Source organism: Tetrao urogallus (assembly GCF_951394365.1).
Source record: "Tetrao urogallus genome assembly, chromosome: 4".
Classification (NCBI taxonomy): domain Eukaryota; kingdom Metazoa; phylum Chordata; class Aves; order Galliformes; family Phasianidae; genus Tetrao; species Tetrao urogallus.
Genome location: NC_136817.1, coordinates 41,120,726 through 41,136,600, shown reverse-complemented (window position 1 = coordinate 41,136,600; position 15,875 = coordinate 41,120,726). Strand labels below are relative to the sequence as shown.

General features: G+C 39.1%; 1 protein-coding gene across 1 annotated transcript; it reads left to right on the top strand.

Annotated features, from left to right (window-relative positions):
* Positions 1-1,235: 1,235 nt before the first annotated feature.
* Positions 1,236-15,228, top strand: LOC306945921 (sodium/hydrogen exchanger 9B2-like; the record flags this gene model as incomplete). The annotated part of the gene is made up of 11 exons (XM_079534807.1): positions 1,236-1,322; positions 2,606-2,789; positions 3,967-4,137; positions 6,405-6,547; positions 8,354-8,481; positions 9,330-9,505; positions 10,051-10,157; positions 11,257-11,406; positions 13,562-13,670; positions 13,863-13,999; positions 14,989-15,228. 11 exons carry the CDS (start codon positions 1,236-1,238, stop codon positions 15,226-15,228), a joined length of 1,632 nt encoding a protein of 543 aa, XP_079390933.1.
* Between the last annotated feature and the right edge of the window lie 647 nt (positions 15,229-15,875).

Here is a 15,875-nt window from a genome sequence, read left to right as displayed (position 1 = left end):
CAAGCCAGTTTCATACCGGAACAGCTCAAACAAAATTAACCAAGTGTTAAAACAGCCCCTGCCTTTGTTCAAGGCATCAATCTTTTGCAGATCTCAAAGATATTATGAACTGAAGGCTTGATAATGGTGAGAATCAGGTCTCTGACTTGCTTCCAGCAATTCAGCAAGGAGGGAATTTTTTGGCTCAAATGTTTTGGCACAACTTGAGTGGCTTATGGGGCCTGAGAAACGGACTTCAAGAAAAGTACTGTTACCACTGGTGTGGAGTTACTGTGACAAATAATGCGACCAAGTCTTGTGAGTGTAACTCGTATTGACACAGACTTGTGGAATTGTAGTAAATTTCCACATTTTATAGTAATGTATTATGTACATTATTACTACAATGTTACTACAAATGTAGTAAATTTTCCACAGTAAATTAACACATGCACACAAAACATTTAGTACATTGACGTATCAGCAGAAATTGACTAGTTAGAGCAAATACAATGATGATTATCTGCATTCAAATCGAGAATTTTCCACTCTTAAGAATGATCTCTGTGGCTTATGAGCAATAACAAAGAGCTGTTTTTTCTTAGTCTTGCCCAAGAATAAGTTGGGTGTATCTTAGATCTCTAGTCAAGCAAACATTTTCTGTTTCTGAGATACTCAATCAGTGTATTTGAATGGTGATGCCTAACAGAACCATCTCCTTGAAAATTTCACTAAAAATCAAGCAGGATCAATCTGATCAGATTTTTAGCTGGGAAGAAAGTGTCCCTTGTGGGTATGCTGTAGAAACTACGCTTACTATCTATATGAAATGGTCACTTGCCTTACCACATGCACACGTTTTGTGACACTTTCAGAGCTTGTGGTCTTGGCAAGAGGTATTGGCAGTAAGTGATTTTTCTCTGGTTCTTACAGAAGACATAAATGTATAGATGTATATTACAGCCATACTCTCACAGAGTGCGTAACATGTTTGCACAAAACACAGTGATTCTAAAACGTACATTTTTTTTAGTGCTTGACTTTTCAAACAATACTATTTTTTTATTAGCTTCTGTGTTTTGTCTTATATATAGCATATGCAGGCATGCAAAGGATGTTAAATTCCAAACAGGGCTTTGAGGGCTTTTTCACATTAATATTAATAATAATATTACAGGAAAGCGTTGCCTCTGGAAAATGCTATTACCTGTTTCTCTGAGTTTTCTACCTCTATTGCATTCATTAGCTTTGCCGCAATGGTGAAGGAAGATACGGTGAATGAAGATTCTGAACCATCAGTATGTGAGAGAAATGGCATGATTCCCATGCATGAGAAAAGTGAGGTAATTAATTAGCATTTCAAATTGCAGCTTTATTTAGAAGAATCTTTCTCTTTCCTTGCTGAATCCATCAAAATGCTGAACAGAATGTGGAGAGAAATTTCCTCTGTGAGAATTTGTCACAATAAATATTCTGTTTTGAAAACTGTGTTAAGTTAGAAAAGTGTATGATACTGACACAAGACAAGTACTTTGTGGTGTATCCATATATGTATGGGAAGCTGGTGATCACAGGATAGGAAACCAAGTAATCCCGTGCTTGAAAGCTCACAAGATTTGATGTTCCAACTGTGACTATGAGTAAGGGATATATATATACACACACATATATATATAAAAAACAGAAAAATAATGGGAAATGTGGAACTGCTACTGGATGAAGGCCAAACCAGAGCATGGGCGAGAGTTCCATGTCCACACTATGACAATGGGCTGGCACAAAGATGAATAATTTTAGAGGAAGAAAGATGATTAATTTCTTAAAAATAAGGACCCTTAAATGAAGGGAGATGCATATCCAAAAATGGTCAAAAAGGATATTGGTTATGAATTCAGATATGTAGATGAATCAATATAAAAGAGCAGCTTTAAAAAACTCTGTGCCTCGAGAAACCATTATTCAAGGAAGAATCTGTCAGGGTAACATTTCTTCTTTTCTACCTCGACTTACCAGCTTGAGCCTTGCTACTATGGATCGTGTGAGTAATGTTTGCACTGCCATCTGCACTGTTTCTTTCATTTTTGTATAATCACAAGTGGGTTTGATTGTTTTGGTTCAAGGCTTTGTAGTAGAAGTTAATTACAAGTTATATTAAAGATAGTGCCTCACTCGGGTGATGCTAAGTGTTACTTCATTGTAGAATCCACTGCAGAAGCAGAAACGTATCGAACTGTGAAAAATGTTGATGAATGTTTGGCTCACACACAAGATGAACTGGGCACAGTTCATTAATGATGTTTTTTCGTCAAATACCCTGCTGTTGTTGCTGAACAAGTGCTCTGCACATAGGCACAGGAGCTTTCACAGAAATGGATTTAAAAGCAGTAAATAAATGAATGACCTGCAGTCTTTCATATGCACAACTTTCTGCCGTATGAAAACAGACTTGTAGCGGAAAATGCCAAATCCAACACAGAGCTCTAATCTTGTAGTCAGCGGTTGTTTAGTTAATGTCCATCTGTAGACAGGATGCATCCAGCGTATTGCGACCGATTGCAGGTATGTTGTATGTCACTGCAAATGCATACTGAGCCACTTCTGAGATAATTTCATTGTTTGCATTTAGGAGGGGTCAACAGTAGATGCCAAAGGTGCTGATGGGAATATACAAACAGAAGAAACTGCTCTATTGAATCACTCAGCTCAGCAGCCTCCAGAACCGATATCAGGGTCTTCAGCACCTGCAGGAACATGGAGGCAAATATTTGCTTGTCCTCCTCAGGGTTTACTGTCTCGAATAGTAACAAATGGTAAGTAAGAAAAAGACAATGCAAAATGTTTAGTTAAACTGAGTAGAAGGAAGGCTTCCTAATTCTCATAGTTTTGGTGTGAATATACTGAGACAGCTATAAAGAGAGTGCATTTTCCACAAACTAGATGGCTTTCCGTTGAATTAAGGCACCAAAAATGAGACTTTGCAGTAATACCTTCTTCTGTACTTATTATCCTAGGCTTGCAAAGCCAAGATTCATAACTCCGAGGCAAATTGACTCATTCTTTTTAAGATTTGCCCTGCACTCTAAGCTCCCAGAACAGAATGCCCAGCTAACCAGCTATTTCAGGCTTTTCCAAACATAAGATATTTTTTGTGGCTTTGCTTCCACAGCCTTTATTCTCTCTTGCTTGTGATTCTTAGACATTATGTTTGGAAAACTAACAGTCTGTGGCTAAAGATATAGAAAATCATTCTATATTCCATTCTATTTTCATGTGATTACAAGAAGGGCAATTTATTCAACAAGTTTTTTCTTCTGCCTTTATGTCTATTCATGCCTGTTCTTGTTGTGTTAGTGTAGGAACAGATTTGGGAAACTGGAAAGAGTATACTATTTTCACATATTTTATAATATTTTCAGATATTTTTGTAATACTTTTCAGGAGCTTTCCCTCTTTGTTTTCTGTGTTAATTTATACTACCTTAGCCTGCCCAGAGACATGACGTTCAGATTTTTGTCTCCCAGGGATGCACAAACATATCTAGCCAAAAAATGATATGTTAATGAAAACAGAACTGCAGTCATTAGCTCAAAGATGTATCAGGCACAGCAGGTTCCTGCTGCAGTTTTTACTTGCTGAAGGAAGATAGCACAAATGCAAGATGAGTGCTGGTGAAAATCTTTGCTAAAAGTCTGGGACTTGTTAAATGCTTTCCACAGTGGCCTTTGGTTTACTCAGTCTTTTTTGGTCCCTAATGACTTTCCTGTTACTATTTTCTAAAGCGTCTCAGCATCTATGAAATCAGAAATAGGCTTAAGGAGTGTCAAATATTAAACAAAGTGTTACGATTAAACTGATTTTTAAGGTACAGAACTTTTATTTCTGCGATTTAATGGTACCTTAGCAGAAAAAGAAATGTGATCTAATACTGAAATTGGTTCTCTATTTGTTGGAAATGATTTGATATTAATATTTCTTGTCCTGTTCCAGTTGCCGCTGTGGTCTTGGTTTGGGCTGTGATTTGGTCCATCACTGGGCCCGAATGTCTCCCAGGTGGAAACCTGTTTGGAATTTTGTGTCTTTATTTTTTTGCTGTCATTGGAGGTAAAATTTTTGGACTCATTAAAATAGGAACACTGCCGCCCCTCCCTGCTCTTCTGGGTAAGATGCCCTTCCTTCTTTTCTTCCTGTGTGGTTGTGGTGTTTTAACAGTCAGGGGACACCTGCAGATTGGGCATGGTTGGATTAGGAACGTGCAAATTTATAACACCCAAATTTGCCACTTTTTCATGTGACTTGTTTGTGGTCCTTGTGGAGAAGTTAGAAAACTCCCCCAGGCTAGCTCAGGTGAAACTACCTATATGTTCCTAAGGCTCCTCCTCCCCTTAGTTCTTTTTGGCTATCATTAGTATGATATTATGAAGTACTTTGATGCCAAAGTAGCTGAAAAAGGTGGTCCCTTTGTTATGCTGAGCCTATACATGAGTCGAGCTGTTGATACAGAGAAAACTTCAAGGCAGAGCAGGCTGCAAATGCCTCCTGTAGTGCCTTGAAGTTATAAATAACTTGCTATTATTATTATTATTATTAACTGCTACTGTAGTCTCTCACAATGGGCCCTCTGACAGGAGAAGGGCTGGATGGCTTTGTTTGCAGCACTGTTTGGGCAGTGTGCATATTCATGTACTGCTGTGTTCCACAGGTGAGAACAGATTCAAACAAGAGGGAGGGAAGTTTTGCATATAGCATGGCTGCCCACAGTAACACAGGCTTTACAAAAGCAGGGCCCTTAATAAGTAAACACCTTAAAAAAAATCAGAGTCGTATAGAATCATAGAATGGCTTGAGTTGGAAGGGACCTCAAGGATCACCAAGTTCCAAAATCTGACCATTTGGATTCTGCTTTCTTCAATTTAATCCGTATCTAAAAACTGAGTTGCGCGTGAAGCTGCTTGCCTGAGTGAAACTTAAGCATGATGGTGTATGTGTGGTGAGTTGCTTAGGTTTGAGTTAATTGTTCAGATCCGTGGTCTTTGAGGAAAACTGAGCAACCTAGAGACAGAAGAAGAAATACACTATGTCTTTGGCTAATCTTTACACTAAGAGTGTAAGTCTCGTACTCTTGTGTAGGAACTCTTTAATTCATTTCTGCTAGGTGCACTGTGGCTCGTTCAGCTCTGTGCACCTTATAGTGAGCCTCTATGTGAGGAAGGGGGAAGGATGTGGCTACAGAAATGGTCACATGTTATATTTTAGATACACATTGGAGGTTCTGCTGGCAACATGGAGCAGAATGATGAGGGTATCTTTTAAGGTGGTGTATTTTTTCTCTGATAAGCAATCTTCTAGATTGGGGTAGATCCAGTCAATGGATGTCTCACACACACACAAAAGTGCAAAGAGCCACATGATCATTAACATAAATGTCACAAGGGACTGCAGACTAATTATGCCACTTTTTTTCTTCTTTTTTTAATTTTTTTTTTCCGGGAAGGGGTGGGCAGAGCAGTGTGTTACAGGATGAACCAACTCTGCAGCCAAGGCTTACAGGCAAACACACCAAGCTGTGCCCAACCTGAGCACAGTGTTTACTTTTCATCTTTTGGTTTCTGGTTTATTAACATGGTTAATATGAAATTACACCACAAAAAAATGTATCTTTGAATCATGGGGACCTACAAGGAGTCTTTACAAAACTATAGTTACCATGTCTGTACTTTTCTGTATCTCCAGTTCTGATAGCTTTGAAGAAAATCCCTGATTAATCTGCTTTGCTAATATTTGCAAAAGGTTGGATCTTGCAATTAGCTCAAATAGAGGATAAGTGCAAGTTCCTGTTATTTCCCCTGCTTTCACCTTTGCTTAAAAGTTGAATTGCCTGAGCATTTGGAGATGTCCAAATTAGACCATGACTAGATGATTTAGATTAGATGTTTCAGTGACCTCAGCATTATGGTTCATGTGATACCTGCACTTCTGTCAGGATTTTTTAAAAACCATTTCCAACTTATGAGAGGAATACTTAATATTAGATTACCCTCCTCTTTTCATATTAAAAAAAAAAAAAAAAAAAAAAAGTTAACAAGAAATATATCTTTAAAGGTCCAGAGGTGGTTTTGTTCGTGGTAAGCATGACCTGCAGCTGGTGAACAAAGTAGAATTCTGTCATTTCTTGTTTGAGTTGTGTTTCAGCATCTCACAGATTTGTTCATTGGTGACCTGGTATGTTCTAGACCTCTTCCATTGCTTTAAACATCTTAATCTTCTCACATTCCCATCTTTAAAACAAGGCTAATGATAACAGAGCAAGAGTTGTTTTGTTGTCTCTTAGAAATACATCCTATTGTGTCAGGTTTTTAAAATTCAAGATAAACTTCTACTGCAGTCAAATATATCATTTGACTGTGGTTTGTTTGCTTTCGTTGAAGGGATGCTTCTTGCTGGTTTTCTCATCCGAAATACCCCGTTTGTTAGTGACATTGTCCAGATAAATCAGCGCTGGTCTGCCGCACTGAGGAATATTGCTCTTTCAATTATCCTGACCCGAGCAGGACTTGGTCTAGATCCAAAGGTATGGCACCAGCTACTATGTAAGGCAAAGTATGACACTGATTCTGTTAAAAAATATTGGACTGTTTGGTCTTAGAAGACTTGAAAATCAGAGCATTACAAAAAGCATAGTTCCTGCTGTGTAGTCACATGTTAATCAACGTTGTCAGGTAGATTTGTAGTGTTGGTGAGCAGTCAAAAAAGTATCTGAAGAAAACTGATCTTATGACTATGTATCCTCCATATCTTAAAGAAATTTCCTGAATTTTGTGAGCAGGGCATATGGGGACATGCATTCTATCATAGTCTGTCAGGAAGAGTTTATACTGCCTAGCAATGTCCCTGTCAGTTTACTGTGACAAACTAAAACAAGTAAGGAAGGGAATCCATATCCCAGAAGGAGCATGCTGTTTGTGCTGGCACAAATCAGACAAACAAAAATCTTCTTTGTCTTTTTTGCTATTTTATTTTCTCTTTCTATAATCATTGTACATTTTATGCAAATGTGTTAATCCTGAAGATGATTCTGCCTGTACTACAGAAGCAGTGTTTCACATCACTGTGAAGCCCATAACACTTCTGTGAACAGAATAGTTTTCTTCAAAGCACGGTAAACTTCATATTCCCTCAATTAATTATTGTGATGTTTGCTTGATCAAAATCAGCTGTCTGAAATAAAGCTGTACCATACCTACCCCTGTCTAAATGACTGTTTAAAGCTTATATAAAATTTAGTGTAGGGATAGCTAGCTCAGGTCAATAAATCTGATTTTCTTACCCAAGATGAAAATTACAGTGTGTCCAGTTTTCAGATTTTTAGAAAAATAGGTTTTGTCATTCTTGAACAAACGATTTTCCTAAGTATACTATTTGTCCTTTTTATGAAGGTATTGACACTTGTACTGACACTTGTATTAGCACAGCCTGTGTGTTGTGCCCAGTTCGGTGACAATGTTTTTCTTTCTACTCCGCATCTTTTTTGGCCAGAGGAACTTCATCTCTGTCTCATTTGTCTCCCATGTGGCAATCGAAGCTGTCATTTGGACTCCATATGTAGCAATGCTTTGATGTGCTTACAACTGTTCCTTGTGTAGCTGAAGCTGTGAAGACAGATGCCAGTTGCTCTAGTGATTCTCAGCTCTAATTATGCTGGGATAAACTGCAACTTGTTGTTTTTATCCATATCAAAATTAGGGACTTGTCCTGGCAGAATCATGTTCGGGATAAACTAATAAAAGCTACTTTTACAAGCAAATACTCTCTTTTAGTGAAGTTTTTGGGTAGAAGTTGCAGAGGCAGGTAGAATTTAATCTACTCTGGATATCAAGTGAGAGACAGCTCAAAGTAGTGCATGGCTTCTTTCTCCAACTTTATGTAGCTCTACATAAAAATTTTCTGATTTGTTGAGACTTTGGAATTATTTCTGGGATGCTTATGTAACTTGTGGGATGATAGCAAAACCTTCTGTGGACAGTGAAAATTACGTCAAGCAACTGTGGGTGAGATAGCTGCGGTGAGAGTGCGCTTTTCAAATGAACTGTAGTTACCTCAGCCACTCCAGAGCTGTTTGCTCTGCACAAGAAGCCAAAGTGTGTGGGAACCTCATTTAACACAGATTTGTTGGGTTTCACTGCCACACATGCAATTTTATATCCAAATCCACTTCTGCTTGAGCCTATCTCTGGCATAAGCCATGTAAAACTGTCACATCCTGTACTGCAACTTAGAGGGAATTATTTTAATAAATGATGTCAGGTCATAAAAGTTATTGCTCTCTATGAAGCCAGAGGTACTGGTACTAATGACTGAATTTGCTTTTATGTTGTAGGCTCTTAGGAAGCTCAAAGCAGTCTGCTTACGGCTTTCTTTTGGACCATGCCTCTCGGAAACATGCACAGCTGCTGTTTTTGCCTATTTACTCATGCATTTGCCATGGCAGTGGGGATTTATATTAGGGTAATGTACCATCTTTTCTCCTATATGACTTTTTTGTTACAGCTAGATGATCCACATGCAGTTAGTTCTCTGCCAAGCAGGCACCTCAAGCTGTTCTTAGCCCCTGTGGCTCTTTGCTTACCATTCATGTCTGGCTCTGTAGCTAATTTAAAGGTCACATTTCCAGATGCAGAGAAGTACTTGTATCTTTGCTCTTCTCTGACTGTGATCTGGGCACTTATAGAAGGAAGAAAGATGGTGCAATCCCTGGATCTTTAGCCACAAGGCAGAGGGCTTTTAGGGACAGAAAATGATACCACAAGTTTGTGCTGGAATGCAGAATTTCTGCTTTGAGAAATTTATACAGAACAGTCTTCCTACCACAAGTTGAAAATAAGGACACGGTATGTTACACTGTGGGGTAATATCCTTGAAGAGGAAACTTTTTCCATCTAGGTTCTATCTAAACTGGTGGACTCAGTTCCAGACTGTATACTAGAAGGAGATAAATGAACTTCTCTCCTGCCACACGCTGAATTTTGAGTAGGAACTCACAAGTCATGAGCATCTAGACCAGGTTCCTAACGCGGGTAGTCAAGGCATGTATCAGAGAGAACTGGCCTGCAGTGTAGAGTCAATTCTTAGCCTGTGGAGCCTTTGATTTTTAATATTATTTTGGTGAACAGGAAGTAAGAGGTGATTGTGGATCTGCAGGGAAATATCCATGCTTGTAATTAGGAAGGAGAGATAAAGATATTTTATGTGCAGGTCTGTGTAGTTAAAATTTAGAAGAAGGGAGATCATAATGTTTTGAAGCTTTTCAGTTTAGTGCTTGCTATTTAAGAGAGGCTGAAACCCTGTGTTTTCAGTTTTGTTCTAGGTGCAGTCTCTCCTGCTGTTGTAGTTCCCTCAATGCTGATCTTACAAGCTGGGGGATATGGAGTGGAGAAAGGTGTCCCAACTTTGCTAATGGCAGCTGGAAGCATTGATGACATTCTGGCTATTACAGGCTTCAACACTTGCCTTGGGATGGCTTTCTCTTCTGGTATGCGAGTTAATCTGTAGGTGGTGACAACCAGAACAAACTGTGATGTTTTGAGGAATGTATGCTTTGTTATGATTGACTGGTTTGTATCTTAATGACAGCTCCTCATGAAGTTTAGATATGGAGTTTAGTATGGACAGAGAAGTTACCCATGATCAAAAGTGTTGGTGTAACTTCATTTACTCTGAGGTGTGGATCACAGCTTTCAGAAAACAGTTTTGTTTTTTTTTCCATAACTGCCATGTCCAGCTCCCTTGTGCCCAGTATAAATGGTCTCAAGTATCCCTGGGTTTGACAGTGCTCTAGCAGTGCTTTTTTTTTCCTCTGACTTCCTTGGCACATTTTCTTGGCATAAGCAAAGAGTTGCACAAAAGTTGTACTTTCCAGTTCTTACAGGCTCATGGGTTCTCTCCTGAGGCCCTTCCTTCCCCTTTGTAATTTAGAGCAGTGACAGTACTGAAATCATTCTCATAGATATACAGCATGGTTTGTGAGTGAAGGTTCTGCTTTAGGGTAACTGAACACACTTCTCTTTTGCCAAATAGGTTCCACTCTGTACAATGTGCTCCAAGGAGTGCTGGAGGTTGCTGTTGGCATAGCAGCTGGTGGGATTCTGGGAGTGTTCGTTCGGTATTTCCCAAGCCATGATCAGGTTAAAAAAAAAAAAGTTTTTGTTTAAAATTGCGCTATGTAAGATATTCTTTGTTTATAAATGCCATTTTTATATTATTCATTTTCAACTTCATATGACACCTTTTGTGAGAAAGCAGTGTACAGCTCTAACAGCTTCTAAATTGCAAAGCCTACAAAGCAAGGAAGTGTTTTAAGGATGATTGTTTGTGTACTGCAACAATAGCAGTGTATGATCTCACAGTCCTTCCTGATAGAGAGCCTGGAACCCAGTTCACAATCCTGTACCCACAAGTGGTAGAGGTGTTGGAAATGCTCACGTGGAAAGGGAAAAGGATCTGATGCCTATTGAGTAGTATGAGTAGAATAATAATTGATTGAATTGATGTGCAACATATTTACCTCCACTCATTTTTAATCTTTAGCCTATTGGAAACATCTTAGAAATGTGCAGATCACACGCTTGGAATATTATCAACACTAATTAGAATGGTGCTTTCATTAATAATTAAGCTTATATAAAGTGGTAGATGAATTTACTATCAAGGATAACTACACAAACAAAATTGTAGAAGAAAGCATATAGTCTGGATACTGAAATCAATTTGAACAACAGCTATTGCCATCAATGGCACCAAATTTTCTTATTAAATAACATGGAAATGCGGCACAGAAATCAACTGATAACTAGACATGGGAAACACTTACAGAGGTATAACTGCTGTGAAACTGCCTTTGTCCTTAAAAACACTTAGTGGCAATGATCTAACCCCTCCTTGGATAAGCTCCAGCTCTTCATGGTAGAGGTCCTGTTATCATAGCCTAGAAGCAGAAAGGTTAGAATAGAGCATCATATTCCTTGTTATGCAAAAAGTGTTTTGGCAGTAAGATTTTGGATGGGCAGAGGAAAAGAAATATTGACATTTCAGAACTATAGTTTGCTAGGAATTAGTGTCCCAAAGAACTCCTTAACTCAACTGCATAGTTCAAGTCTCAAACAAAAGTTTTGATTCCTCCACAATGGTACCCTCTGTTAGCTTCAAATTACTAGATGTAAACATTCGCCATTTCCAGACATGAATTCACTTTTTTTTTTTGTTTCTTTCTTTGCTTGCTTGCAGGCATCTCTGTCATGGAAGAGATCGTATTTTGTGCTTGGACTGTCCATGTTTGCTGTTTTTGGCAGTGTCTATTTTGGCTTCCCTGGATCAGGAGGGCTCTGCACATTAGTCTTAGCTTTTATTGCTGGCATGGGATGGTCCGAGGAAAAGGTGAATGTTTATGCACAACATACCAGAACTCCTTTGAATGCACAGCTTAGCAGAAGTTTGGATTTCCACCAGGAGTGGCAGTGGCCCATTTATGTAGATTCATGGAAAGTACAGATTATGAAAATAAATGTAGAACTGTTCCTAATCTTTAGTGTAACGGAAAGTTACCATGTATGTGGATGAGGTAACGTTATACTGACAGTAAAATGCTCACGAGCTTCTCTCAAACATCAGTGCAATACCTTTTAAGCCCTGTAAAGGAAGGTTAGTTGTCACGGCACTTGATGAGGAATCTAAAGCTTAGTCCCAGCTCTGTGACAGTCTCTGTAACCTTACACAGTCATTTAAAGGTAAGTTTTAATAATAGATGTCCAAATACAGTTCTGAACATGGCCTCAATATCCTGAGCTTTTGTTCCCTGTGATTTTTAAGGGGTGAAATGGAAAGCAGTAATTAACCATTTTATTGCTTTCCCCAAATCGTAGCAAGTATATTCTGCATAACCAGAGAGCAGGGTGCCCACACTAAGTGGTGATACAAAGCTGTACAGAAACCATACAAAAGACTGTCTCTAAGCTGCTTTCTTTTAGCTATGAAGCCTGTTTCGTACTATTTTTGCCCTGCTGATTATCTGTATCTTGGTATGTCTCACTGCCCCTTTTCTTGATACCATCTGCACTTAATGTTTGAGGGCGATTTTTCTTTTCATATCTGTAGCCTTGCAGCATGCAGTAAGAGAAGGGAGGAGAAAGGAAAGAGGACTGGATATATTATTATTCCCATCTAGAACCTGACCTCAGTACGCTCTCTCCATCTGTTAAAATAACAAATAAGAAACCGTGGTTTCTATTTAAAATACTACATTGTTGTCCAGTTTTAAAAGAGGGGAAACTTGAGACTTGAAATAGTTAAAAACCTTAAAGCTCATAAAGCTCACTGTTGAAGGCTTTTAAGCCACTTCTGAAGGAGAGTCCTTACAAAAGCGTATGCAGTCCATAACTACCTACTTAGTTTAAATTCTTTTGATCAGTAGGAGAGGCTGCTTGATGATGATTTCAAACACCTTAGCTCTTTTTATCAGATGCAGCCAGAGAGATCTGCTTACTGAATACTCAGTGTTACCAACATTTTCCTGCTGAGCCTCACAAAGGCCGCCGGTGCTGTCTCTGGTGGAAGTAAACAAATAGCATCAGCAGAGAACAAGGGACATTGTACCTGTTGCTGAAGTAGTTAAATGAGAAGTAAACATCTGGAAAGAATTTTATTATTTTTTTTAAAAGAAAGCAGAGTAAGTTAGCAGGGAGAAGTGAGGCAAATAAAAAAGTTTACAGGTCTGTGTGTTTCCACCTCGTTCTCTTTAAGGTTACATAAGGTTTTGTATTGCAGTTATCTCACTGTTCCATTGATAGAAGAGCCAGAGGTGCTGCCATGTTGAATGGTCAGTCCAGAGAGAACGTGAGGGACGGTACACACCTGGGCTATGCATCCTCACACACTGCAGCCTGCATGTTCATCTGCTATTGCTATTGCAGAACCCACTTCTTTTAAAAAGTGGTGTTAGAGATGCTACATGTACCTCTTCAACTAAGTGGAAGATTTCTGTTTACTTTGGCAGCAGGTTGCTTTAGGAAAAGCGCTAGGTGTAAAGTTCAAGCACAAAGAGAGAAGATGGTTTTGCAGTCATACAGTAATCACACAGAGACATTCAGCATTTTTCATTAGTAAGGGATTTCAGGCTTACTCAATCTAGCTCCTGCTCATGTGGAAATTGGTTTCTACCTGAGTGTGGTGCAAGTAGACATTACTGAAACTTTTCAGGGTCTGACTCTGCTCAAGTACAAATGGAACAAGTCTGAGCGTGCAATTCCCAAAAGCTAATCAGTTTCATTGCAAAACTTCTGAAATTGCATCTTCCTAAACAGTGGAAATCAATTTGCTTTATTTTCATTCTCTAGGCTACAGATTGCTGTAGTATTAGATCAAAGTTCACCATAAACTAGGAGTCTAAAAAACAATTCTGGAATGTATTTATGATAAGATTTCATTTTGTCGTTTGATGAATTAAATGTGTCTGCTTTGGTTGTTGCTGTTTGGGTTGTTTTGTGTATGTGTGCGAATTGATGGATTTTTTTTATTATTATTATTACTATTGCAGAGGGAAGTAGAAAAAATTGTTGCCATTGCTTGGAATATCTTTCAACCTTTTCTTTTTGGTTTGATTGGAGCAGAAGTATCTGTTACATCTCTCAGGCCTGAAACTGTTGGTAAGATCTGTCACTAGTTATCCGATTTTATTTCTAGCTTCCAAAGAATCTCCAGAAAGAAATCTTAAGTAAAGCAGTATGGCTGACAAAAAGCAACATACTGGAATCACTGTAAAGCTGTGACTTTAGAAGGTTTTTTTCCCTCAGGCACCTATGCACAAAAATAGTGAGAAGCACTTGTCTTTGTTTCAGGGCTCTGTGTAGCTACACTGGGTATTGCCCTAGTTGTGCGAATCGTTGCGACGTTCCTGATGGTGTGTTTTGCTGGGTTTAATTTCAAGGAGAAAGTATTTGTCTCACTGGCGTGGATTCCCAAAGCCACTGTCCAGGTAAAACAGCCCAACATCATTTTCATTCCAGGCTAGATCTATAGTCTTTAGTAAAGCTCTTCTTCACTAGCACAGCCTTAAACAGGGAGAGGATTGGGTCCTGCCATGTTAACAGCAGAGTGCGATATGTGGACAGTTCATATTCTGAACTGCCCTGTCTTAAGTCTGCTTGAAAAGGCCATGGGGGACCTGCCATGGGAGGATTTTTAGCTTGCATCCTGGGTCATACTCCCAATAATAATGGTGAATGTACATGTAAATACTTAATCACAGAATAACTATTTTTCAGTTTCTGCAGATTATTGTGTCTTTTACATACAGATTTTGAGAACTCTTGAAGTCCGAAAGTGTTTCTCTCTAATACCACATAAAGTGTTCACCAACACAGTTGCACTTGAGGCTCAGAATGGGTTTTTATTTCATGGTTGTTCTAATAACGGCTGGCCTGACAGGCTTATTGCTAGAGAAGCCTCAGGCTGGTTGCATTCTTGCTCAGTGATTGTTACATCACCTGGACTTTGCCTCAAAAGCATGGTACTTTGTAAGCAGAAGTTAATAACAGGAACAGGCAGAGATTACTGCAAGAATTGTGAACTAATCTTTGCAAAGCTGCTATTCATTGACTGCTGTCAGGACACATTCTCAAGGTATGGGATTTTAACATCTCCAGTATGCAGTGTGCTGGCCTATTTCATTAATTACACGTTCTCTGGAAATGGATAACATGTCAGCTAAGTCACACTCCTCACCAGAGGGAGCCACTCAGATTAACTCACTTGCCTAGGAAATTCAGATAGCCAAATGGAAATTGTTCATATAGGGCTGATAGAACCCTTACTTTTTTGTATACTGCCTAGAAACTAAGGAGCTTGAATATATTACAGATTTTGAATTTATGTTAAGCATAGACTGATGATTAGTCCCTTTTTTTTCCTGTTTCACTGAGGAAGATTCCTTCCTCCATTTCAGCAATCCTTTCTCTCCTATAGGCTGCAATAGGTTCCCTTGCCCTGGATACAGCAAGAAGTCATCAGGATGAGCAACTGGAAAAGTATGGAATGGATGTACTAACAGTAGCTTTCTTGGCTATCTTAATCACTGCTCCCATTGGAGCCTTAGTTATTGGCTTGGCAGGGCCCAGACTTTTGCAGAAGTCTCAGACAAAACACGAGGAAAATGAGGAAGGTGCTGTGGCTGGAGAAGAGCCAGAGGACTGTGAGCCTTCGTAAGACAGGCATTTATGGGAATGTGGTCCTTCAGCTCTTACACTTCTGTTAAGTAAACATTTTGTGTCTGTAATCTTTCTCGACAAAACCAAAACAAGTGTCGGATATACTACTATTTTAAAAGCAGGTTTGGTGGAGTTTTACAAAATATTTTTTTGTGTTGATGGTGCCTTAAGAGATGAACTAGGTAAATATACAGCAAATAGGCTGACCAGGCAGTGAGTCACTCCAAAGTTAGTAATCATCAATTACTAAAAACGTGTGGGTGTGAGGCCAGGGAGAGGATCAGAATTGTTCAGTTATGGAGTGGATCAGTAGGTGGATGAACAAAAGAAAATGGAGACGGATGTGATAGCTTCTTGATGGTTAAAACTGGACTGTAAGATGACAAGTTCAGCGGCTCAAAGAATGCAACAACTGAATTAGGACTGTTGATACACAGTGAACAAATCCTGCCACAGATCTCACAGAGGGAGATGGTTCCCTCTCCTTCCTCATTCAGTTTTGAAAACCTGCCTTTTTCCATTGCTGTTCTTTCACACGTTCCTTTGTACCTTCAAGGGACTGTCAGTTCTGGTCATGGCAAGAAGCAGCAAGCAGTGCTTATGTGCTGAAAGAGACAGTTCCAGTGAGGCTGTGGTAATAAAGGA